This window comes from Enhydra lutris, unplaced genomic scaffold (assembly GCF_002288905.1).
Source record: "Enhydra lutris kenyoni isolate GAN:26980312 unplaced genomic scaffold, ASM228890v2 scaffoldscaffold14, whole genome shotgun sequence".
Lineage (NCBI taxonomy): Eukaryota > Metazoa > Chordata > Mammalia > Carnivora > Mustelidae > Enhydra > Enhydra lutris.
In genome coordinates, this window is record NW_019154098.1 from 2652596 (window position 1) to 2678448 (window position 25853).

Consider the following 25853-nt stretch of genomic DNA (forward strand, 5'->3'; position numbering starts at 1 on the left):
CGTGGGATTTCTTAAATACTCTGCAGGAAATAACCTTATGAGCAGATCTGCCGGAGTGCCGCTTTCTTATCAAGGATACGTCGAACTTGCTGGATTGGATTTTACATCTTCTTACGCTCTTGGTCCGAAAGCAGGTCTTCCTTCTTGCCCGCTGCCCGTCTTTGGTCTTTGGCTTGCCTGGGGTTGTGTTGCGTGCGGGTTTGGGTTCTTTGCGGTGGTCGTTGGTGAGGGGGAGGCAGGCCGAGCACCGTACAGCCGCTCTTCGACAGGGTCCTCGGAGGGTAATAGTTGATGACGTTTTAAGGTGTTGGTCGTTGCGTGGATTTTCTTGGGGTTACGGATGGCGGGTTTGAAAGGGCGGGTGTACGAAGCAAACGGCCGTTGCCATTAAGCAGCCGCCGTTGCCTCGAGTGCCCAGAGCTCTGCCAGGGGAGGAGGTGGGGGCGGGTGGAAGGAGCAGGACACGTTGGCATCGCTTCTCGGACCCGCATTCCCTCCTCTCCGACCGCGTTCCCGGAGACGGATGGAATCGCGGAGCTGAACCGGGGCGCGTGGGGTCTGTCCGAAACGGCTCCGCAGTTAACTGCTTGATGGCATTCCCTTCACAGCCAGCTTTCCACAGAGCAAATTGTAGGAAGTCACGTGTTCTGGCATCGGTTACCCTTAAATTAGAAACAGGACAATAGAGGAAGTTGTTGATTGGAACAATGGTAGTTTCACTGGTCTAAGTGCATCTGCAAATCCTACCCTCGTCGCTGTCCCTGAACGCTGCGGTAGCCCCTGCTGCGGGCCCCGGAGGCAAGCGCGTCTTCTCTGCGGGGGAAAACCGGTCTGAAGCGTGTTTCTGGGTCTTCTGGATGGAAGGCTCTTGGGAGCACCCCCTTGTCCGTGCTGCGGGGCAGGAGCAGGCCCGTCCTCGTCCAGCTGCTGCCGCGGGTTTGCCAGGTTCGAGCTCGGGCTTCTTAGTTCGGTCCTTCAGAAGGATGTGCGTGAAATGTCTCATTTTTAGTTTTAGTTCCTTTGGTTAACGGTCTACCATTTATATAAAACAGCTTCCTTGAAGAAAACCGTTGGCGATAAGGCTCGTGGGCAGCGCAAACCTGCGTTTACGGGGTCCGGTGGCTCCCCTTAGTACGATGACTCATCCTCCGCCCAGGTGCTCAGCTGATGGGAGAGCAGCGGGGGGACCTACCCCGTGAGCTCCTGCCTTTCCTTCTCGAAGCCGTCTTCCTTTCCTTTCCTTGTGGAGTCCTGCTGGGAAGGGCCCTCGAAGTAGAGCAAGTGAGGGGAGACTGTGTCAGAGTCTTCGTGCCCAGGACACGTGCGGCCCTATGTGGCGCGGGTCCTGGTCCCTTGCTCCTGAACCTGTCGGTGCTGTGATTTAGTTCAGTTCAGACGGGGGGGACCCTGAGTTCTGTCTCCGGGGAGCTGACGATCAGGTTCCAGGCAACGTGTACGTGAGCTTTGGAACACAACCCTGTTAGGCCAGGGCGGGGACTCTGCGTCATTTGGTGACATTTGATCTGTTGTTAACTTGGTAGCCTTTTTGTCTGTTCTCAGACACTTAAAGAAGTAGACTACCAAATTAAAATGTGAAAGTCATTAGCCTTAACTATAGGGGAAGGGACACTTGGGGACATGCCAGAGTATTGGAAGTGTTCTATGTCAGTGTAAGTCTGACAGACTGAATGTGGCTTGATTTCATCATGTGTAAGTCCTGCCCGAGCAAATGAACAGAGAACACTTACTAGCCTTCTTGTAAGATGACGAGACAGTTGGAGTACAAGGGAAGAGAAAATCCTGTTTACAGTGCCCACGAAGAAAAAAAAGATAAAATCGTTAGGAAGAAACTTAACTAGAAATGGTCAAAGCCTGTGGAAAGAGTATTTTGAAATTCTCACGAGAGGCACCGAGGTGGTCTCGGACAAATAGAAAGCCCATCCTCCTCCGGCTGAGGGTACACAGAGGTCCTCCCTCAACCAATGTATAAAATTAATGGAATCACAATAAGAATTACCAACAGAAGCTACTTCTTTCCTGAGCTAGTCCAGCTCTTCAAGCTCGTCTGCGTGTATACCAGCCAGCAAGAAGAAATAGGGGAGTGCTGGGGAAAGAAGCCGTGAGAGGGTACGGCCCCGGCAGAGTCTGAAAGCTCCAGAACCCTCTGTCCTTACAGCGGCGGCTTACTGGGCACGGGCAGCAGACGGTCGGACGGAACGGGAACCTGGGGAACAGACCCAGGTACTGGTGGAAATTTGACGGGGGACAAAGAGGAATCTCAGAGTGGCGGGAGTGGACTTCCAGATAAATGCCGTTGACACGATCCGATGGCCACTGTGAGAAGAGAACGGTGTGTCCTTCCCTCACCACACACAAGAACATGTGTCCGAGATGTCACACGTGCTCCACGAGTTGTCACTGCGAACTAATGGCTGAGTTGGACAACCCACAGCCTGTGTGCACAGCCTGACCCAGAGTCTGTGAATCGTGCTCTGTCCCTCTGGGGGTCTCAGAATGGGCTGGTACGTCTCCCACGTGCTGTGGACGTTTTGACCGCGGCTTTTGTTTGCAGATTGATTTGAGAGCACACAAGTGGGAGTGGGAGAGGGAGAGGGAGAGAGAGAGAATCCCAGTCAGACTTGGGGCCACGCGTGGAGCCTGATGCCCGGCTCGATCTCCCCACCCTGAGATCATGACCTGAGCCGACCCCAGGAGTTGGCCGCTTGACTGGGCGCCCCCGACACGCCTCGACCGTGGCTCTTCAGCAGAATTGCTTCCTCGGGCTGTTCCGCCTTGTGCGGGCTCTGCCCCTACGGCCTTGCTTGCCGCGGGTCTGTTCAGTTTCGATCTCAGGTACCCAGTGTTCGTGGTTCCAAGTGCATGATGCCTAAACTCGGTTTGTAAAGTGTCTTCTGTCACCCCCTGAAAGCTTGTAAGACCCCCAGGGCTTGCAGAGAGCGGCCAGAGCCCAGCTCCGCCAGGCGATACCTGCCGATGGGTGCCCAGGTGTTGTCTCGGGGACGCCTGGCTCTGAACCGGCTCGGCCAGATCTGGACGGAGCCCGCTGTCTGCTGACGGGCTGTTAGTTGAGCCCCATTGGAAGGTACCAGTGGGACAGCGGCTTCGCTCTGGGGACTGTGCCGCTGGTGCAGCGCTGCTGCCTTGGCTTGACAGTGCGGATGTGGGGCTCTGTAGGGCCGTGAGGCGCAGACGGACGGGGTTTACTAGCTGCTGCCCACGGAGCAGACTCCCTGAAGACGCCAACGGTGTTTGTCGTTTCCATCCTTGTAGATGACAGGTCGCGCGCGTAAAACCTGGTCACTGCCACTGCGCTTGCGCAGGAGGGAAGCCAGCTGTGTTAGCGCTTAGCCACCCTGAACGACAGGTAAACCCCCGCCACGCTCATGCCATCTCACGCGGGCCTCCCTGCAGCCTGACGCCCTTGCCCGGGCGGGGGTGCGGGCGGGGGTGGTCTACACAGCGCGCAGCCCCTGGGACGTTCTGGTCAGCGGTTAGCTGGCCCTCACGCATTCGTTCATTCATGTGTTCATCTGCTCTTCCCGGGACCTCCCCGGGCTCCTGCTGTGCGGCCGGGCACCTGGGAGGTGCAGAGACACATGAAGTGTGGGTGGCGGCCTCTGCCCCGGGAGCTTGTCCCTCTCCGGGCTGGGGTCATGTGACGGAGGTACAGGCCAGAGCCCATCGCGTGACGGGTGGGGCCACGGCCCGATTTCCAGGGAGGGCTGAGCCCGAGAGGGGCCCTCAGACACGCCACCTGAGCACATGTCGCCGGATACTGTGGCGGCGAGCTGGGGCTTTCTGGAGAATTCCCCAGAGATGGTTAGGCTCTCGGGAGGGAACTGCTGGCACCCTTCTCCGTGCCGCAGGCTGCATCTCAGAGGCCACTTCTCCCGCTCTGGGAGAGTGTGGCTTGGGCCCGCCAGCATTTTCCCGTCCACTTTGAGCAACGACTGATTTGGTTCCACGAAGAGGCGATGACGTTGAGTTTGCCACATCTGGCCCAGTTGATGGATTCAAAATGTAATCGTGTAAAATGTAATGTTTCCGCATTTCTGGAGGAGACTTTTCCCCATTTCATAATAACCTTCAAACAGTTTTCTCAGCTTTGATCTGGTTGACCCTGGGGGCCAGATCATTCTCTAGCGTGGGGCTGCGCTGAGTGGCAGCCTGGCCCCCACCCACGCTGGGAACCTGTCCAGACGCCGGCTGCTGTCCTCAGAGGGGCAGAGTTCCCGGAGACCAGGGCCTTTGGAGAGCTCGCAGATACCTAGTGTGGAGCTCAGCCGCCTGATTTCTCGCTGGTGTGGACGTGGCCTTGGCAGAGGCCGCCCTTGTTCAAGACATGGGTGTCAGGATGGCGGCAGCCCTGGGCAGCAGTGCAGGGACTGAGCTGGATGGCTGTGTGTTCGTGACTAAGTCGCTAGGGTTCTTGGAAAATGATGATCGTCATTCCTGCCCCTAAAACCCCGGGTCATCAATGTGGGCTTTGGAAACCTGTGTGGGGTACGTGTCCCTCACATAAAAATGATCTATCTTATTTGGTGGAAAAGGGCATTTAAAACTGTGGACCCAGGGATGCCTGGGTGGCTCAGTTGGTTGAGCGGCTGCCTTCCACTCAGGTCATGATCCCCCCGTCCTGGGATCGAGCCCCGCATCGGGCTCCTTGCTTGGTGGGGAACCTGCTTCTGCCACTGCCTCTGCCTGCCGCTTTGCCTGCCTGTGCTCGCTCTCACTCTCTGACAAATAAATAAATAAAATCTTGAAGAAAAACCCACAAAAACCACGGACCCTATTTTGATGTAAGATTGACGGGTTGACAAATGGATTTCTTCTCCTCCATTTTCTTAGGACAGGGATCTCTCCCAAGGTAGCGAGGGAGTGGGAACAGCGGGTATTGGCGATTATTAATGCCGGACAGCTTGGGTTTATTGTTCTTTTTAACGCTGTTTTGTTTACTGTGTATTTTAGAAGTAGTTTCATAACACATTTTTTAAAAGATTGAGGTTAGTTAGAAGTCCTGGTTGTTTCTGTTTAGTTTTGAGAGAGAGCGAGTGCGAGCGCGCGCAAGGCGGGAGGGGCAGAGGCAGAGGGAGCGCGTCAAGCAGGCTCCATCTCACGACCCCGGGACCATGACCTGAGGTGACCCCAAGAGTCAGCTGCTCCACTGACTGAGCCACCCAGGCGCCCTCAACCCCCTGGTTTTGATCGAGCCGTGAGGTGGTAGGCGGCACTTGGGGCATTCTGAGAGCTGTCTTGAGGACGGGGGTCGTTGGAGTGAAGCGAAGGGGCACGGGGTAGGAGGTGTGCAGGATGCACCGTGAAGACAGGACGCGTACCTGTGGGCCCCAAAGATGTTCCCGTGGCAGCGGGAAGGGACCGGGAGGGAGCCCTGCCGTGGTGGCGGGGTGAGGGAAGGGCTGGGGCCCTGCCATGGCCTCCAGGGCTCCCTGAGGGGCCGCTCCATGTGAAGGCTGCCCCTGGTTGCTCACCGGTTCTTGGGGGAAGGGGAGAAGGAACTGATGAAGTCCATCCTGGGTTTAGTGAGTATTAACTAGAAGTATTTTTATGTAAACGAGCTGTTGAAAATCTCTGGTAAGATTTCAACTCACAGACCGACCTTAAAACAAGATGGGAAGGCAGTGGTGTGATTTCAGGGCCCCTCTTCTCTTGCAGGTCAGGGTGAAGAGAACCCCGGTGCCTGGGGCTTGCATCTGGCCAAGCGTGTGGGTTGGGTGGGGCTGTGTCCTTAGTCTGCCTTGCATTTTCCTAAAACCTTTCTAAGGGGCAAGTTCTAGTAGAAGGGTAGGGTGGATGCTTTGTTGCGGTGTGTCCTGTGGGTACAGAATGTGCTCCCAAGCCCATCGAGGCGCCAGGACAGTGGGAATGTGGGGCCAGGGTCAAGAGTTGGTCACCGGTAGGAACGGCATGTGTGGGTTGGGAGTCTGTGAGCCCCTAGACAAGATACTCGAGTTTGCGATGCAGGCCCTTTTCTCCTGGAGAGGGGCCGTAACCCGCCAAGGTCAAAGACCACCGCTGTAGACAGACCACAGCACTCACTCAGCTGCCTTTTGGTGGGCTTGGAACACCCCCCATCCCCACTGCCCCTGCCCTGCGGGTGGCAAGCCGCCCATCCTTGCTCGACCCGCCTCCCTGCTGTCCACTCCTGGGCGGCATCTCTGCTCCTTTATCCGGCCTCCCTGCCTCCCCAGCCTCTTCTTCCCACGCCCAGAGGCTGCTGATTCTTGCTAGTTCTCACTGTCTCAGGAGCCAAAAGCTGAGCCCTCTCCTGCTGTCTGCCCTTCCTTGTCCTGTCTTCACCCCAACCCGGGATCAGATCATACAAGAAGACGCTTCTCTAGGAGTCAGGGTTTGTCTTCTCCACGGCTGAGCCGGAGGCAGCACCAGAGAGCTGTGGCGATCCAAGGTCGGGGTCTCCCGGGTGGCCCAGAACCAGTCCACAGAGCACCTGGACAGCCAGGGGGTGGGAGGCCACATGGCGGCTGCCCCTGACTGACTCTCTGCTGGGGTTGTTTTCCTCTTTTGCAGATCAACCAGTCGCTCGATGGGGAGCAACGGCGGACCCCCTTCTTGTGTCACCTTCCCACCTCTCTGTAGCAAGAAAAATAACTTCAGCACTGCTTCGATAACGATGATGGAGCTAGTATTAACTGAATGGCAATTATGGATTTTTAACTCTAATTCACAGTAAACCAGCAAGCCGTGTGCTTACAGTCCGACTAAACATCATTTCGTCTTGCTGCGTGCCTCGCCCGTTCGTGAGAAGTTGAGAGATCTCTGTACACGGAGGGATATAAGCACCGCTCGCCAGAGGAACACCACTGACGCGGGGAGAGAAGGCGTCCTCACTTATCCTTAACGATACCCGATAGCGTTATCTGTACAGGCAGAGGAGATCCATATCCACGCATTTATCTATGTTTCTGGTGGTAATGAGAATGGCCCCACAGAACGCCGACTCGGAGTCTGTGCAGGTCCAGGAGCTACCCGTGGCCCTGCCGGACCTGCAGAAGCGGGGCAGCGCCGACGCCCGCGAGGAGACCATCAGCGAGGGGTCCATAGACCGGATCCCCGTGCGCTTGTGGGTGATGCACGGGGCCGTGATGTTTGGCAGGGAGTTCTGTTACGCCATGGAGACGGCGTTGGTCACACCGGTCCTCTTACAGATTGGTAAGTGCCGTCCGCGCCTCTGCCCGGTGTCTGGTGCCGAGCGTTGGCAGTCGCGCTTGGAGCTCGCGCTCATGTTGGCACGCGGGGCTTGTCCGTGCGCTGGGCAGCGTCAGGAGCCCTGGGAACCAGCGTCCCGGGCATTTTGCTCCCCTCCACCTCCTCTGGCCATTTTTTCCCTTCGGCGGGTGGGCCTTGGGTGTGGATGAGGAAGTACCTGTTTTGGCAAGGGGGCGGTCGAGTGCTGGGGTGTGCGTGGTCAGCTTCCAGTCGCTCTGATCGCGGGGGTGCCCGGCTCCCCTGCGGTACCTCCCACCCTTCTCCTGCCTCCCGGACGTGGTCACCAGCCTTGTCCCGGGGCAGGCCAGGGAACCTCCCTGACCCTCCCTCACCTTCCTTCCCAAGGAGGGGAGGGTGACTGCAGACCATCTCCCAGTCAGGCACAAGGCAAGTGCTTGGAACAAAGCCCAGCCTGGAAAACCCAGAATCACGTTGTTTTTATCACCAGCTTCTTGTTGACGACTTAAATCTGAGTTTCGAGTGGACGTTGCGTGGCTGAATGACAGGTGTTTCCAGAAATACTGGAGTTCGCGGAGTTGCTCAGTGAGCCTTACAAAGCCCCATACGGGAAGACCGTGGCGTCCCCTCCGGATCACCGCTGGGGGGCCTTAGGCCCTGTGTGTTTTGTCGGTGTTCAGTTTCCCTCTTGTCTAAGGGAGTTTGAAAGTCTGCAACTTTCCAGCCTCTGAGCCTCCTGGATAAGGGGCTGAGCTGTTAAACGTCTTCTCTTTCGTTCCAGAACTCCGCATGTGTGTAGTGTCCGCTTGCTTTGGTGGTTTTAGGAACGTTTCTTTCTCCAGACGTGACGCTTCCTGTTCGGTGAGCGCTCACGGCTCCGCGGCTCCGTCGGTCAAGTGCAGGGGTCTGAAAACCCCGGCGTTTCCATCAGTGACGAATGGTGCCCTCGTTTCCCACCTCGGTGGTGGCAGGTGCTTGCGATGGTTTCCGATGCCGTGGTTATGGGACGCACCCCTGCCTCTTCTCAGCATCGTTCCTTCTCTCCCTGCTGAGCTTACCACCCTGTGGCACATTCTCTCTGTAACCCCAGGCCTTACCTAGTTCATCTTTAAAGGTGTCCTGAGGAGGCTTCATGAGACCTCAGGCCGGGTTGAGCACTTTTTTCCGGAGAGCTGGGGACAGTGCGGCGTGAGTGATGTGGTCCCTCTTGCTCTCTCATCTCCACGCTTGTCGCCTCTGCGTCTCTGCCCTTCACGTTCCGCACCCAGGCAGGCATGCCAGGACCGAGGCTGCGACGGGACGCCCGTCTCTGCTCTTGCGGGACCAGCCGGAGCCACCTCACAGCATTGTGAGCCGGAGGGAGCCAGAGGGAGCGGGGTGGCTGCAGACCTCCGAGAGGGACACCAGCCCCGTGCAGGGGCCTCGGGTGACGGTGGGGGATGGCGAGCGGAGGGCACTCGGGGAGATGGGCTTGGCGAGTTTAAGAAACAAAGACTGGCTTTGTGGCCAGACCTCAGGGAATTCGGCGGCAATGAGTTTCACCAGACGTTGATTGTTTTGGGCCTTCAGCACGGAGGGCCTTGGGTCTGGCACTGCTGCTGAGGTCATCCCAGAGGCAGGCGGAACTGTAAGCAGGTGGTTACAGTTCCACATGGAGTGCCACCGTCCAGTCTCTAGACCACCTCGTGCTTCCGGTGACTAGTACGGAATTGAGAAGCTCTGGTTACTGAGAAGTAGGTTGTTCTCGAAGGACAGGTCTGGGGCTCTTATTCCCAGACCTTCTTTGTGATAGGTTATGTGTATCGTGGCTTAAAACCCTGGCACTAACAGCTTCTTGGAATGTTCCAGTTTCTAGGTTGCGAGGCTCAGTTTCTGTACAACTTAGCACGTTTCCTTGTTGGGGCTTGAGTACCCCATGTGCTCTGGGAGGCTGGTATGGTTTTGGCTAGCCTGGGACGGGAGACACGAGTGTGTTACTCTGGAGCGTAAAGGCACTTGCTGCGTCTGGACAGGAGGTCATGGGAGTGGCTGCCGCTGCCCACCTCCATAGGCCCTGACCCTCAGGAGTGGGGGAGGATGTGGACCCCTCAGCACTACAGGGCGCTGGCTCAGGAGGAGAGCAGGGCTTGGGGGCGGGGGGACCTTGCCCTGAGCCCAGGAGGCCCAGTTTATTTCCCGGGGTCGGGCTTCATACTCAGGGGGGACGTAGTGATCAGAATGTCCTCTCACTCGAGCCTGACTTTCTTAGAACAGTTGTCTGCCGGGCCCAGGTGCGTGCTGTTTATCACGGAGTTTTCTTACCTGTAGTTACCGGAGCTGATGCGGAAACAGTAACCTTCAGTCCGTCCACCTGCCTCACGTCTGCGGTGACCGCCGGTGTGACCGGCCCCGTTTGGCACCTGTATGTAGTCACCACCCCAAAGGGCCTATGGTGACCCCCCCCCCCCGCACCCCGTCCAAGGGGATGGAGCTGGGATCCGAGGAGATGTTCACCTTGTGCGTGTGGCACCCGGCTGAGACCGTGGGGCCCCCCAGCGAAGAGGCCTTTGAGAACTAGGTGTTAGAGTCAGCACCTTTCGTGGCCCCAGACGGAGCCTCCTCGTGGCCCTGGGATGCCCTGGATGCGCCTGCTTCAGGCGGGCGCCCACTGGGGTCGAGCAGGGACCAAACATCTCCAGTCGCCCGGTTGACCTGCTGGGGAGGGAAATGGGCATCGCGAGAATGTGGAAAGTGTTTGGCAACACTTTCAGCTTCAGCGTCCTTGGCCGTGAGCTGTTCTATTGTCCCCACAGGTGGAAGCATTGGGTTTTGCCACGGCCTTGTCTGGTTTGTGGTCCTAAAGCCACGCATTCACACCGGCTCTTGTGGCTTCTTCGCTGTGGCTGCCGGGCTGGGCGGCATGCAGAGCCGGGAGGTGTCGGGTGACTTCCACTTCTGTCCCCCCAGCCCTCTGCACGGGTCTCTAAGCTGAGTCCGGCCCGCCCGCCCTCTGGCTCTGGGGGTCAGTGGTGCTAGAGGACTCTGGTGAGTCACAGGGCACGGAAGGAAGGGACGGTGCCCTTCACCCAACAGCCTTCCGGCCGGGAGGACAAGTGGAACAGAGGCAACTGGGCTCAGAGGATGGGCTGAGTGTGCAGGGGCCTCCAGGGGAATGACGTCCCCGTGGCCATGGTCATTTTTCCTGGGGTCCCTAATACCGCGTGGAGGTGGGGGATCCCGTCCCTTCCCTGCTGGCTGCCCGCTGAGCAGGAGTCTGGGTTGGTAGATAGGGAGAGTTCTGGAGGCCTCTGTTAGGGAGATGAAGCGTATATCATCGAGGAGGGATGACCCTGCCACGTGGTCTTGGCAGAGATGGTAGGGAGCGAGCTATTGAGCTCTTGTGATCTCAGGGGACCTGGGCCCCATTAAGGGGACCCCGGAGCTGGCCTGAGCAGCCAACGGCGGCCCCATTTTGCTAACTCTCCCTGTGTCTGGCCCCTGGCTTTCCTGGGTCTTCTAGCATTGACATAATTTTGTGGCAGGCTGAAGGTTAGTGGGTTTTTAACGAAATGGGCTTTCTGTTTGGGTGAAATAATTATCGCGTAATACATCGGTAGAACGTACACAGGTTTGGAAAGCCAGCTGGCCGGGTGTGCTTGCCACATGTTGCATGCTCTGGGAGACTGAGAAGGACCTGGACCCTCTCCTCCCTTGGGAGAGGCTCCCGTTACCCGGTCTGGGACCCAGGCAGCCTGCTGGATGTGCTCTAACTCCACAGCCACGTTTTAGGGTGTGTTAAGCAGTGACAGCGGGGACCCGTATTTTGGTTGAAAGTCCCCTTCCCAGGGCGTGTATCTGTGTCAGCTCAGCTTGGAGCTTGGAGATGGTGGTGCCCGGACTTGCAGGGTCCATTGGGAGGCGGGGTCACCTGTCTCCCTGGTGAGTCTGTGAGCTGAGTGGGGGGACGGCGGGAGCCAGCAGGTGGGCGGCCCCCGACTGGGCCACCGCAATCTCCAGCAGGTGACCAACCAGGTAAGTTGCTCTCGATACCGTGGAGCGTGGCGGGCTCTTCTTCACGCTGGATCCCACAACTGCAGTCACACTTTTTCTTTCTTCTTTTCTTAAGACTTTTTTATTTATCTGCGAGAGCGAGAGAAAGCGTGAGTGGGGAAGGGGCAGGGGGTGAGAGCGTATCCAAGCAGACCTCCCGCCGAGCAGGGAGCTCAGTCTCACGACCCCAGATCATGACCGACCCCAGGATCAGGACTGGGGTGGAAACCAGGAAAATCTGAAATCAGACGCTTCACACTGATGGTGCCCCCGGGCGCCCCGTGTGGCTTTCCCTGCTTTGTGGGCATGCAGGGTCGAAATGCCCCAGCCAGGAACCGGCCCACACGTGGTACGCCCTGGAAGTCAGCTGGCCTGGCCTGTTGCCGTCCTCGGTTGGAGAAATTAGGACAACAGTCATAATTCCAGGACTGACTTCGTTTTATTGCATAAGTTCCGCTCGTTGCCCAAGCAGGATCGTAAGGAAGAGCCCGGGTCTTGACATTGTCAGCGGTGCTGGTTGGTCTTTCCCAGGGAGGTTGGGTCTTGGGGGTTTTATTTTTGGTCGCTCGCCGTCTCCTGTGATCCTCAGCAAAGTGCACGTGTGGTGACAAGCGACCTGGCAGGACTGGTCTGTTTCCGTGCTTCGAGGATGACGGAGGCCATCTGTCTTCGAGTCGCTCTGGGAAGGACAGGGCCCCGCTGCCTCCTTTCTCCTCTGACCCCGGAGCTGAACTTCCAGGCTGGCTCAGGCCGTTGCTGTGCGGGATCTGGGAGGGAGCTCCGGTGCCGAGCTGGCTCAGGAGGTGAAGCATTCGTGCCGGTTTAAGTCCAGACGGTCTGAACCGTGTGTGTGTGTTGCACTCGAGGGAGGCGTGCACTCCCTGATGGGCCGGTAAGTGTAGAGTGCCACGGCACCCATGGCCACACTCCCCTCAGGCAGCTCTGCCCCAGACAAGCTCTCGTCCCTGTCCCTGCTTTACCTGGCCACTTGGGGACCCGAAATCAGCTGTCTCGATCTCACGTGACTGCCTCTTTCTCTGAAAGGAGCCTTTAGACTAGAAGCAGGTGCCATTTCTTGGGCCTGGAAGGGATGTTGCCACGTTGGTTGAGCCCAGGAGGCGGCAGACGAAGTGGAGGGATGGTGGTGGGGTGGGCCCGTCCTTCCTGGCTCTGTGCCCCACGCCTCTGGCTGGCTGGCAAGGGGCAGGACGTTGGCATGGAAGGGACACCGTGCTCCGTGGAAGATGCCGCCAGCAGTCCCTGAGCACTGTTCTTGGAGCAGGCCCAGCTTAGCCTCTAGCCCGCGCTTCTGAACCCTTGTTCCCAGGGCAGGCCGTCTTTAAATTTAAAGTTGATTCTTCTTTAATTAGTAGCATTGCCACCAAGGTCAGAATTCAGAAGTTCCCGACTGTTGGGATGGTGAGGTTTCCATCCCTCACCTAACCCCCACTCCCCTTCCAGGTTCATTCCTAGAGGCAGCCAGCCCTAGAAGCCTCCTTCTGGAGACTTCCTCCAGGCCAGACACAAGACAAGGGGCTTTGTGACTTGTCCATGTCCCCAGTGGCCGCTCCCAGGGGCATCCAGAGCTGGTGAGGATCCCGACCGCAGGTGGGAGCACAAAGCCGGTCTGTGCTGGCGTCTAATGCCTGCTCGGCGGTCCCTGTCCCTCTTTCTCCTGTTTCTTCCACACTGGATCCCCATCCCCTTTACTGAACAGGTCAGCTTTGGGAGGGGACTTCTAAAAACCGTGTTCTTGGGCCCCAGGCTCAAATATTGGCATAAAGGAGATCAGAGTGGCACCTCCAAGTCCAGGTCCCAGGTTTGGTTTGGTTCGTGCTAAGGCGGCTTCAGCCCTTCTCCAGGGAAGACGCCTCCTGGGACCACATGCCTGGTCCCACGCTCCCTGGGGATCTGGCAGTGGTGAGCCTCAAGGGGACGTGCAGGGTCACTCTTCAAAGGAAGCCTGGGGAAGCGTCTGCCCCGAGCCCCAGAACAGCCCTTCCTAAGGAGCAGACGCCCCTCCTGGCCTGGCCCCATCCAGCTCCCCTTCCCTGGGGAGAAGTTAGTCCGTGCCCTGCCCTGCCCCACCCCTGCCCCGGGTTTCCTCTTGGTTCAAGGTGTACCTTCCAGGGAAAAGGGAAGGAAAGCCATCTAGAAGAAAGGAGGCCACCTCCTTGAGGAATGAGAACCGCGTTTGTCTTTATAAGCTCCTAATTCACGGGGAGAGTTCGCTGTCCGCTTGCCTGTCTCATCCAGGGCGCAGGGTACAGCTTGTGTGCATTTGGTGCGTGTCTAATTAAAAAAAAATGCAGCCTTTTCCCCCCTTCCAGTGCAGCTCTGTGTGAACCAGGATGCCTGGGCAGTGAAGCTCCCCTTTTCTTCCTGCGGGAGAAGCTTACCCTTGAACAGCTGCCCTTAGAGAAAACCTTCAGAGTCTGCAGTGCCCCCGCTCCGCTCCGCTCCCGGGGTTGCTCGGGGTGGGGGGGGCGTGTTGCAGGTGGGTCTGTGGGGGCCTGGGGGGGGGGGGGGGGGGCTGCTGACCGTGCCTTTGCCCTGCAGCGGCTGCGGGCTGGGGCAGCTGACTGCGCGGCCCGTGGGAAGTCCGCAGGGTGCCCCGCCGGTCAGCACAGTCTCGGCGAGAACTGGGAAACAGGGTCACGCTGCATCGGGACTGGAAACGCAGCTGGTGACTCAGCACGTGCGTGCGTACGGGCATGAACTCCGAGTCGGAGGCCGCGTGGGGGTGGGGGGGGTGACCAGGCGACCTGCTGTGCAATCAGGTTACCGTCTTTCCTGCAAGGTGCCTCTGACGAACGTGGAGCTTCCAGCAGGTGTGTTGCAATCTGGGTGGCAAGGGCTGTATTGGGTGTCGCTGTGACTCCCTTTGCCTGGGACGTAGCGGGTTCTGGTAACAGGGTACTTTCTGCAGTTCACATGCTCTCAAAGTCTTCCTGCGAGTCCCCTTTGTGTACCTTGACGCCGCCCAGAGGGTCCAGTGAAGGCTTTGTATTTGTCTGACGGTGCTGCCGCCCCAGGGCCTGCTGCAGTTAGCACGCTTGGCTGGCTTTCCTGTTTTGCAAAAGCAGACCCAGCAGCCAGCTACCCCCAGTTTCCTCTGCACGGGAAGCTTCCCCAAGGCATAGCTGTCCCGCTGACGTGGGCCCCGCAGAAATCCACGACGGCCCTGCTCAGCCTCGGGACCCAGACAGTTGAGCCCAGGGACACGAGATGAGTCATCGCCTCGGACACCTGGCCTCTTGCTTCTGCTGAGGCGTGGCTCCCCTGCTTGGCAGAATGTGCCCCGGTGGGGGCAGGAAGGAAGCGGCGTCCCTGAAGGGAGATGTCAAAGCTTCAGGCGGCCAGGTCAGCCTGCTGAGGCCAGGAAGGCCTGAGGCCTTGTCCCTGAATGCCAGGTAAAATGGGCAAGTGCAGAGCCGTGAGCCGTCCCCTGGGGCCTAGAGCCTAGGAGCAAGAGACAGATCGCCCCACTTACAAGTGACTGCACACCTGTTACCCTTGCCGGGGGGATGCCCTCTGGCACCCAGGCACGGGAGGCCCACCCCTCCGGCAACATGAGGACCCTCAGTGTCACGGTAGCCCGGAAGCCCTGGGCAGTGTGGGTACCTCCCCTGCACGGAGAGGTCATTGTCTCGGCCAAGAGTACATTGGGGTTTTTGGAATTTTTTTTTTTTTTTAAAGATTTTGTTTATTTATTAGAGATCACAAGTAGGCAAACAGGCAGGCAGAGAGAGAGGAGGAAGCAGGTTCCCTGCTGAGCAGAGAGCCCTATGCGGGACTGGATCCCAGGACCCTGAGATCATGACCTGAGCCGAAGGCAGAAGCTTAACCCACTGAGCCACCCAGGCGCACTGGGGTTTTTGGAACTTAATTCTGTATTCCCCTTTTTTTTCTCTAGCAGCCGAACATTGGGTCGGGCGCTGCTGCCTCCCCTGGAGGGGCTGAGGCTCCTTCTCTAACTGTTCTTCCCGGATCAGTGGAAGCTGAGGCCGCACAAGCCTGGGGGTTATCAGCAGGCTCTCTCGGGCGGGTTTCCCCCAGGGCCCACCCGTCCTTCCTGGCCCTTGGCTCTGCCCTTGGCGTATCTTTGCTTGCTTGTCTGCCAGGCCCCAAGGGCAGGGGCACAACTGCCCTGGTCCCAATGGTCCCCTGGGTATTGTGCCCGCGTGTGCGTCTAGCCTCAGGCCTGGTGCTGGGGGAGGCGTGCTCACACTGCTTCTAGCTGGACGGGGGGCACGATCGTTCCGTGGTTGACGCTTCCTCGTACGGGGAGTGCTGGGCTCAGTGCCGTCCCCAGCATCGAGGGCTGCAGAGCCGGACCTCCAGGCCCGAGGAACTCAGTGGGGGAGAGGATGGCAAGTGGCTGAAATCGGACTGGCCCTGGAAGATGTGCGTCTCAGGGAAACATCCAGATGCAGAAGGACAATCCTGTGGTGGGATCCTACCTGTTCGAGGGACCCAGACAGTCATGTTCCTGGAGACCCAAAGTGGTGGGGGCTGGGGAGGGGGAATGGGGAGTCAGTGTTTCATGGGGATGGTCTCAGTTTTGCAAGGTGAATGCCCTGGGTGGACCTTGGCGACAGCTGCGCAGCCACGTGAGTGTATGTGATACTCCTGAACCGCACACCAAAAAATGATTGCAGTGGCCAGTTTTACGTTACGTGTATTTGACCATGGTTTTCAGAATGTGGAAGAAAATAGGATGGGCCTCACAGACTATGCAGCTCAACACGGGATTTCCTGCTGACACGAGACTGAGGAAGCCCTAAGGCTGCCCCGTGGCCCGGGCTTAGAGTCGGCAGACGGCCGGTCCTCGTCCAGCAAGAACTCCGGGGTCCACGGGCACGGTGTCCGAGCCTGGGAGTCCCACCCGGACAGCCCACTGCGGTCAGGGGACCCTTCCTGCCCACCCCCCCGCCCACCAGCATCCACACTGACCACTGTGGACCACAGGCCAGTGGGAGAGGCACACGTGAAGGTGGGAGTTTGTCAAAATCTCCTGAATTTTGACCAAAATAATTGAAAAAAATTCACATTAGGCTGTTTTGTTTGGATTGGGAAGTCTGGATTTCCTTGTGTTTCAGATCATTGTATTTTAGAAACAATGAAACATCAGCTGTAGTCCTTTTTCCCAAGGAATTACGAAGCCTGTTATTCTTCTGTCGAGGCCTGACTGAGCGCCTACCTGCTCGGTGCTGGGCATGGGGCCAGGTGCGGTGGCGAGGCCTAGAGTCGACACGCAGACGGGCCATGTGACCAGAACAATTGGGTGAGGTCAGAGGTGTGGGAGGCAGTGGGGACCCCTGGAGCCCTGGGTCCAGGGATCAAGTGACTGCTGAGCAGGGGAGGCCTACAGGGAGGTTATCTACGGGGAGGCAGGCTGGCCTCGAGGGCGGCCCGGTGCTGGGAGCTCTGCCAGGACCTGGGGGAAGGTTGTGATTGATGGGCTGGAGAAGTAAGGTTAGGAAGGACATTTAGAGTACTCGCTGTTGGCACCTGTTGGAGGCAGGCATGGGAACAGCAAACAAGGCAGAAGGCTACCAACCTGGGTGCAGGAAGGGGACGGGAAGTCGGGAGGCTGTGTGGAGGAGGGGACACTGGGCCTCCCTGTTGCAAAGAGTAAGTTGAGGTCATTGAAGCAAGGGTGAGTCAGCGCATTGTAGGCTGTGCTGCGCAGGGAGAGGTATAGGGGAGAGTGTGGCGTGGCCAGAGGCAGAAGGGCAGGAGCTCGCCACAGAGTGGTGTGAGCAGAGATCTCGCGTCTGGTAGGCAGGGATTGATCACAGGAGGCATTACGTGCCACTCCACGGAGGTGATTTCCAGAGAAACTGGGCAGTTGTGCCTTTTTTCAATATTGAGCATGTGAGCATTGGTAAAGGAACAGGTTTTTAGAAGCGTTAATAGTAAGCATTGTCTTGTAGCAGTTTCCAGACTTAGCAGATTAGTCCTCAGAATTGTGGTGACCAAACATGAAGCAAGTGCACAAACTTGATTAAAGAAGACAGAAAAAATGATGTGCATAATTCTTGCAGGAAAAGCTCATTTAACTGTACAATGAAAGCCAAAGGTCATTTAAGTAAATTGTAAACAAAACATTAGAAGTATGTGTTGCAATGATAAGATACCAGGCAGCCCAGACACTTGAGTGTGCGTTTGGGGTGACCTGTGGCACCTGTGTGGTGTCCCGTCCCCCACCCCCCACCTCCTCAGGTGAGCACAGCCAGGTGGCTTCCCGGCTCCCTCCAGAAGTGCGATGTTCAAGGCACAGTTGCAAAGGACTCACTGCAAATAGTATTTTCCTTAAACCTGTATCAGAAATAAAATCAGATCCTAGAGAGGTTTTTTAAATGATAAACTAGAGCAAATGCTCTCTTAACTTTTCTCTTAAGAACAATCGGTATAGAATGTGTCCACCTGCAAAATGCTTTCCAGATAATGGTAGTTTTGTTTAAAAAAAAATAACAACTCACATCTTAACAAAACATGGACACAAATTACGTAAATAGCATGTCAGCAGGCTTTGTGTCTGGGTGCAGCATAGGCCATCTGCCCTCCATTTAGATGAAGAGTGGATACCGGTGTATCTTAGCGCTGATGAAGGCTTTTGGGAGCATAAGAGAGAGTAACTTTAAGCAACTTCAGTTGAACTTTGAGAATTTGGAATAACCACGTTAGAAGTACTGTATCTACAAGTCTGGTCGGGGGTGGGTCTCAGAATGCAAAACGGGAGACCTGAAACCAGAGTTTCTGTTGGAGGTGATCGGGGCTGGACAAGGGGGAGAGTCCCGGATGGGTGAATGGGCCTGGTTTCCTAAAAGTGGCCAGAGCCCTAGAGGGTTCTGCCGGCAGGAGGTGGGCTGGGCGACAGGGGTGGGGAGGTCTGACCTTGCATCAGTGCGAATAAATTGTCTTAAGTTCCTTTTAGACTTACACCTGCTTACATTTTGCCGTCATTTAAAACGTGACTAAGGAGCTTTGCTGCCTGTCCGGGCGGTAATTGTGTGGACCCAGCAGCGGTTCCGTGCTGTGCCCCACACGCTTCCTGTTCCGCCAGCCCGGCTTGCCCCCGGGGAGGCCTGAGCTCTGGACACTTCTCCGAGCTCACCAGGGCCTGCGCCGCCTGCTGCCTGTGGCCTGTTGGTCTGCAGTGCGTGCGGACAGCCCCGGGGAGCACTGGCAGGGCTGGCGGAAGGCTTCTGGTTCCCGGAGTCTCTCACCTTGCTAGATGATGGCCGCAGAGCAGAATTTAACCACAGCGCAGTCGAATTTGCAGGCTGTGTAGACGTGGCTACATTGTGGGTTTTAGGGGCTGTTCTCTGCGCCGCTGTGACTCGGCACTCAGGATTTTTACTTTATTTTTTTAAAGATTTTATTTATTTTGAGAGAGTGCGAGAGAGCGAGCACGAGTCAGGAAGGAGGAGAAGGGGAGGGAGAAGCAGGCCTCCCGCGGAGCAGAGAGGCCCGTGCGGGACTCGGTCCCTGGACCCCGAGATCATGACCGGAGCCAAAGGCAGACACTTCACCAACTGAGCCCCCAGGTGCCCCATGACACTCAGGAGTTTTCAGCGGGGGTCCTGGGCATCTGCTGTGTCCTACTTGTTCACCTCCACGAAGAGGGGACCCGTGTCCCGCTGGCTCTCACCTCTGCAGGGCTCATGTGGAGCCTGAGGTCCCTTGTGGCCAAGTGCTTCCCCTCCGAGGGGAGGTGAGGCAGCGCGAGCCCCCGTCCTCAGGACAGACCAGTGTTCGGGGGAGGGCGCGCGCTCTTCAACCGCTAGTTCACGGCCTCCGCTGGGACAGCCGCAGGGAGCCTAGCTGCTGGGGGAAGTGTCTGAGCCGAGCGCGGGGTGGTGAGTGGGCCATGGAGCGCCAGCTTTCCTGGGTCACGAGGCCACTCGTCAGGGCGGTTGCCGTGGGCCCTAGTCATGGCCGCGTAGAGGGGAGTTCTCTAGAGGCAAGCCGTCGGTCTGCTGGGACCCAGGGCTCAGCTAGCGCCGGCGTGTCCCCGACTGCTTCTGGGAGCCTTTGGTGGTGAACAGCGGGCGCTGGTGGGGAGGCCAGGCCCCATGGGACGCCGACTGTGAGCTCGAAAGGCGAGTGTCCCATGGGGAGTCCCCACGCGAGAGCCTGCCTGCACTCGGGCCCGCGCGTCGCCTGCTGTGCTGTCCGCCGTGTTGCAGTACCGCCGCAGGGCCGGGCCGGCTCCTCTGTCCCTTCCTCCGAAGCAGGTTGGCTCGTGCTCGGACCGGGCCCAGCCCAGCCTGCCTGAGGCCACAGCAACGCTTCCAGGGCATCCTGGGGCCCGGGGCCCGGGGGGCTGGGCCTGGACTGGCGGAGAGGGCCGCAGAGGGCCCCGCGGCCATGCCCCCTGCCAGCTCGACGTGCGGCCTGTGGCGGCTGCTCTCTCTGGCCTTCGGGGAGCTCAGCCGCCTCTGAGCGGCACTTTCTGCTTGTTCCTCAGACACCGACTGCGGGGAGCATCTTGCCCCAGCCACCGCCCATCTCGGCCTCAGGCAGCCCTCCCTGTTCTGCGGTCACAGCCGCGGGGCTCCGCAGTAGTGGACCCGCCGCGGCGCCCGCTTCCTGTCGCCCACCCGTGGCCTAGGCATCGCCGCCACGCCGCCGTTCTTCTGCCGGTTTCTGCCAGGAGGTCAGGAAAGTGGCAGTGTCCACGCCCCCTGGGCACGGAACTCTGTAGGATAAGCCGTGCGTTTTACACGTTTCAGGAAGCTTCTGGAAGCTTCTGAAATCTCGTGCCTGGCCTTGGGAGTTCCTGTCCCGTCGTGAAGGTGCTTGCTCTGGGCAGCAGACTCCAGAGCTGCAAGGTGGGTGCTTGTGCCGGCGGCCGGGGCGAGAGCGGCTGGCGCTCCAGCTGGCGGGAGCGGCGGGCTGTGCATGTGGGGTGCTTTTCCTGCAGCCGCTGGGCACCCGGGCGGCGGCAGGTTCGTGCCCCTGGCTTCCCAGAGGCTCAGTGACCCGCCAAGTGCACCCAGCCGGGGTGCTGGGTCTCCTCCTTTAAGATAGGACCAGCACCCCCAGCACGGACGCACGGGGAGCCCCCAGTGCAGGGCTGGGGGGCTGTGCTCGCTTAATCCTGGAAGCGGCCCGGCCTCGGGGCCAGCGCAGGGGCTGCGGGGTGCTTGTTCGACCGGAAGAAAGGCCCTCAGGACCCTCCGGAATTCAGTGCCGCCCAGGAAGTCTGGGGGACTCTGTCTGGAATAGTTCGTCCCGACGTGGCCCATGGAGCCGCTGGGACCCTCTCAGGCGAGACTTCACCATCGACCCACAGGGAGCACGGGCCAGCTGACCCCTTCCCCTCTGTCTCTGACCCCGCGGGGACCTGCGCTCCCCCCACGGCCCGCCCAGGTTGGGGACTGCACCTTCTGGGTGTCTGAGCACCCCCTTCAGGGCTGTGATGAAGGATGACATGTGGGGAGCACGGCCTGGGTGCTGGGGACGCCGCTGAGAGCAGCCCGGGCGGCGGTGGGCTCCTGGCCCTCTGGAGGGGCGTGTGTGCACACACGCGGGGCCTGTTCCTCCTCCCCTGGAAACGCCAGTCGCTTCACCCCACTCCCTGCCTGCCCACGGCTCTGGGGTTCTAGAACATTCCACGCAGATGGAGGAGTGCTTGCCCCCTCTCTGCCCAGTTGTAGATCCTCCCTGTGCCGGGCGCCCTTTCCTCCCTCAGGCCGTCTCTGGGGTGCCCATGGCCCTCGCCAGGGTCCTCCACACAGCTCGTGGACGTCCGTTCATCAGAGGTCACGCGAGGCTGGTGGGCATTTCCCACGGAGCGCTGGTTCTCACGAGTCCAGCGTTATCATGGAGCTCTTGCTGCGGATACAGACCTATCTTGATGTGGAAGGCTTTGTCTATTGAAGGAAAGAATGTATGTTCCCATTCCCGGTTCAGATCTTTTGTTAAACATTTATAGGCCACTTTCCCGGTCCCCTGGTTGCCCTTCCCCCACAAGTACCAGTTTATCAAAGATGACATGGTGGCATTGAATGGGAGCTGCCGCGCGTGACCAGTGTGGCGGCCGCTGCCCGTGACCTCACACGGCCCTCCGACGATGCTGACACACTGAGCATTTCCTGTGAACGGGGAGCCTTCCTGGTCCCACCATTGTTGTTCGCCTTCTGCCCGGGAGAAAACAAAAATTATTTACTACGGGCTGCGTGCTGTTTGTTGAGAGCCGGGCTGGGAAATGCGCTGTTGGAGGTGTCCCAGTGGCGGCCTCGCGGCAGCGGGGAGCCCAGGCTCACTCACCCCTGGGGCTGCCTGAGGGACGTGATGGGAAATGCCGATGCTTCTTGCCAGTGTGCCGGACAAAGAAAGCCACTGCCCCGTGTCGCTTCCGCCATCCCCAGCTCGTCCCCCCTCCCTGAGGCCGCCTGGCTGGGGCGCATGGGGCTTCCTGTGGGGGAGCCCGGGGTTCACCTTCGGGAGGCCCAGGGACACCACCATTGGGCTGGCACTGCTGCGGGTCCTATCGGCCCCTCCCGCGCGCTCCTGCCTACCTCAGCCTCTGCTCTGGGGTCCCTCTGGGGGCACTTTGCTCAATGGGTGCACACTTTGGGTGCCCAGTTGGAGGGGACAGACGGGGCCAGGAAGCCTGGTAGCTGCTGTGCCCGGTGAGTCTGCTCCGAGGATGTGTGACGGGGCAGGATCCAGCCCAGCGTTCCCGCCCCGAGTGTCCAGCCCAGACACCGGCAAGGCCCCTGGGCACCAAGTGCTGCCGCTGGGCGTGTCTCGAGGTGGCCGTGCTGGCTGTTGATCGGCCGTGTGGTTGGGGGCGGGGTGACGAGTGGGGACCAGAGAGAAGATGGGAGGCCTGACCCACCTGTCCTGGTCGGGAGAGCGAGCCACAGGGTGAACCTGCTTCTGGGCTCAGCAGCCACCACGGCGCATTCTCGGGCATCCAGAGGGCACGGGGAGCCGTCCAGGGTAGTGCCAGGCCGCTGCCCATGCTGGCGGCCCTCTCCCGGAGGGACGGGAAACCCTGGTTTCCAGAGGGCCCCTTCAGCGGAATGGCTTCCTTCCCGGGCCCCTTGACAGCCAGCTTCTCCAGTCCCATCCATGCTGTTGCCTCTGCTGGGGAAGACCGTGCTGTGTCTCACGCTTGCTGGCGCCAGAACTCCTAGGGACACCGTCCTGGCCTCCCGTGAGCTGGGTGCTGGTGGGCCGTGGCTTAGCGGATGGTGGGACGGGGTCAGGGCCTGTCTCACAGCAGGCGGTGGTGTGCGCCCGGCAGTCTGTCTTCTGCTGCTCGCGTCTGGCGTGTGGAGCCTCGCACTTCAGACAGGCGTGTGGGTGTTTGCAGAAGTTAGGCAGGATCCTGCACACGTGGTTCTCCATGACCAGCCCCGGAGCCTCTCAGCCTCGGGCGCAGCTCTGGGAATGATGGAGTGCGGCCCCTCCAGCGGAGCCCACGTCTCTAAGGAGCTCTTCCATGCAGCTTTCTCTCTGCCCGTTGGCTCAGTGGGACCGGGTACTGGAGCTGCTGCCCAGGAGTGCGGTGCACCCCACCTTCAAGACCAGCCGGTGGGGCGTGCATGCCCATCTGCAGTTGCTGGGCGACTGTATCGTGGGGGCCAGAGGGCGCTACTTGTTGTGCTGTGTGCTCGAGCTCGGATAAAAGCAGAAAGAACAGAACAGGTTTCCCCGGGTCCTGTTGCAGGGAGGGTTTTGAGTCCAGCTAAGTTACGTGTTTAAAATGAGAATCGCAGCACTCTTCAAAGGAATGTAGCAGAACATAGAGTGTCTACAACACATCATTTACGGTGTGAAGGGTACAGCTTAGTGGTGTTAGAAGAAACAGGGAAGCCGAAAACGTGACCCTCACTCCAAGGTGGTGACTCGTTGTAGTCGTCAGGCGTGTGTAAGTGTGCTCGAGGCTGTGACAGTAGGAAGTGGGAGAGCTCAGCGGAGAGATGCTGCTGAAGAAGCAAATGGAAATTCTGGGGCTGAAAAATGTAATATCTGAGAGAATTAGAGGAGATCGGGTTGACGTAAGACGCAGCCCACTGAAGGCTTGGTTGGCAGAGGTGAAGAACAGAGGGGACAAAGACGGAGACCAGAAAGGGACGGGGCCACAGGATGCGGTGGAGCAGTGTCCGCGGGTCGGATGCTCTTGTGATTGGGGGTCCCAGAGGAGCGGAGCTAGAGAAGGGGGCAGGAGAAAGTTGGGGTACTAACAGGAAGTTTCCCGTGTGTGCTGGAAGACGGGTAGGTACAGCTTCATGGAGCTCAGTGGCGTCCAAGCAGGAGAAAAAGGAAACTTCACTTAGGTTCATCGTAGTCAAACTGCTAAAAGCCAACAAGAAAGAGAAAATCTTGAAAGCACCCAGAGGAGAGGAAGACAATTGGCCTCTCCAGTCACGTGAAATGTCACCGCCTTCTCTGCAGAAACGGGAGTGACCGCCTCACCGCTCCAGAGGGGGCTGCGGGAGGAGTTAACCCAGAATTCTTTATCCAGCAAAAATACCCTGTCAGAATAGAAGAGAAAGAGATTTTGGGTAAAATAACAAGCGGGTGTGCCGTGGGCAGATGGCTGGAAGAAACGCTGAAGGAGCACGACAGCCCAGAGGCAGAAGGGACGGGCTACCGTGTGAACACTCGGGTCTTCAGAAAGGAAGGGAGACATGGTTCAGTGGGAGGTAAAAACAAAGGGAGTTTTCATTTTAATTCCCTGAAACGTGACGGTTTAAAGCAAGGACTGTCGCACAGACGGGGTTGACGCCCTCTAGATGGGACACGTGCGTGACGCGTGCGTGAAGAGCCTCGGGGGCGAGGACAGCGGCCTCCAGAGGTTCCTGCTCGCATGCTGGGCTTCTGCACCGGACTGGAGAGTGCTGTGTACTGAACTCTCCCGAGCAGACCCTTGCAAGATAAGGCTGAAAAGCCAAAGTGTAAATTAAAACAGAGCGGACAGTATTCCGCTAAGTTGGCCCAAAGCAGGCCGGGCAGGAGGTGCGGAGAGACGAGGCAGGGGCGCGGACAGTAACGTGGCACGTAAGTGTGGAGCCGTGAGGCAGCGCCACGGGGGTGTGTGTGCCCCTGACACAGGGCCCGGGGCTACATAAGGCAAAGGTGAGCCTAATTCGAAGTTTCACCGCCCCACCCCCAGGCAGGCCCCACAGGTCCCCGCTGGTCGTGTGCGTCGGTCCCCGACACTGGACCAACAGCGCGCACATTGCAGGAGCCGGGAGCCGCGGCGGGTGCTGCTGGGCGCGAGTGCTTGTGGCCACGGAGGGGGCGAGGGGCGCGGCCATTGGAGGAGACTTGTCCTCTCACTGGAGAGCGTGGGCTTGGTGGGAACACCTGACATTACAGGGTGGGTGTCACAGGGTGGGTGGAGACAGGCCTGGCGGGTGAGAGCGGTCCAGGGATGGAGAGCGCCAGCCACAGCCGAGAGCTGGACTGGAGAGGGGTTCGCGGGCTGCCCGAGGATGGGTGAAACAGAGGGTTCGGCGGTTAGGGTCTTCCCGCCGGCCAAGCAGTGTTTATTGGTAAAGTTGTGCCATATTAAAAGCCCCAAAGAAAGTAAGAGTCTATGTACCCGGGGTCAGGAACACTTTCCATTCTTTGACAGGGACCGTGTCGCACATGTGACTGGTCCTTTCCGAGGCTCGTGGTGCTACACATTGGCTCCTGCCCAGGGGCTGCGTGGGCCCTGCCGGTGCGGCTGCTGCTCTCCCCTCTGCCTGCCTTTGAGGAGGAGGGCGGAGGCCCCAGGCCTGCAGGAGAAACCAGAGCCGGCACCAGGGACGTGCTCAGCCGGCCGCTCATTTACTGAGACATCCGTCCGTCTGGTGACTTGCAGTAGGAACCCACCCCACCTTCCCTAGAGCTCCGTGTGGTATAGATGTCAGAGCCGATGCCTTGAACTGTGGACTGTGTGCCTGAGTGTTTTAGGGGGTGCTTCCCTCTGCCAGATGAGTGTGGCTCCTAGGGGCACAGCCCAGCCCCCCATTTCCCAGGGCCCATGGCTGGGCAGAGTGCTAGCCGGGGACCGCTGGTGTGCGGAGCGCTGTCGTCGTCTGAGTCAACTTCTCACGGACACAGGACACTGGCAGCCTGCAGCAGGGTGGCCAGTCCCTAGTGACCCCCATCCAGATCACGAAGAGAGCACACGAGCCCCAAAGCCTCCACCCCTCCCGCGGGCTGCCACTGCGCCGGCTTCTGCCAGCAGAATCTCTGTCAGCCACTCAGACCTCACGTAGACAGAGCCCACGGCGTGTGCCCTGACGTGGCTGGCGTGTGTGGGGGCGGCTGGCCATGCCCAGCTGCAGCCGGGACCCCCGGCCACTGTGTAACGCTCTGGTGTGTGGAGTGTGCCGTTCCCCTGGCAACGGGCATGGGCTTTGTGCGAGGGTGGTCTTACCTTGTCACTGTGTGACCCTGTGCAGGTTACCTAACCTCTCTGAGTGTCACATTCCCCTGCCAGACAACGGGCACGGCAATCTCCACCTCCCTGGGCCGTTAGGAGGTTAGAGCAGAGCAGTATCCGGTGCCTGAGGGAACACCTGGGCTCCAGCCAAACACCTACCCATGCCTCCCCTCTCGGGGAGGGACCCCCATGG

The 25853-nt window shown here is 58.9% G+C and overlaps 1 protein-coding gene across 1 annotated transcript in view; it reads left to right on the top strand.

Moving 5' to 3' along the window:
• Window positions 1–25853, top strand: part of LOC111146718 (solute carrier family 45 member 4) — a 69301-nt gene that overhangs the window by 33928 nt on the left and 9520 nt on the right. The window contains exon 2 of the mRNA XM_022502388.1: window positions 6568–7209. Within this exon, the coding sequence (XP_022358096.1) occupies window positions 6957–7209 (253 nt within the window). The 5' untranslated portion in view covers window positions 6568–6956. The remainder of the gene's footprint in view (window positions 1–6567; window positions 7210–25853) is intronic.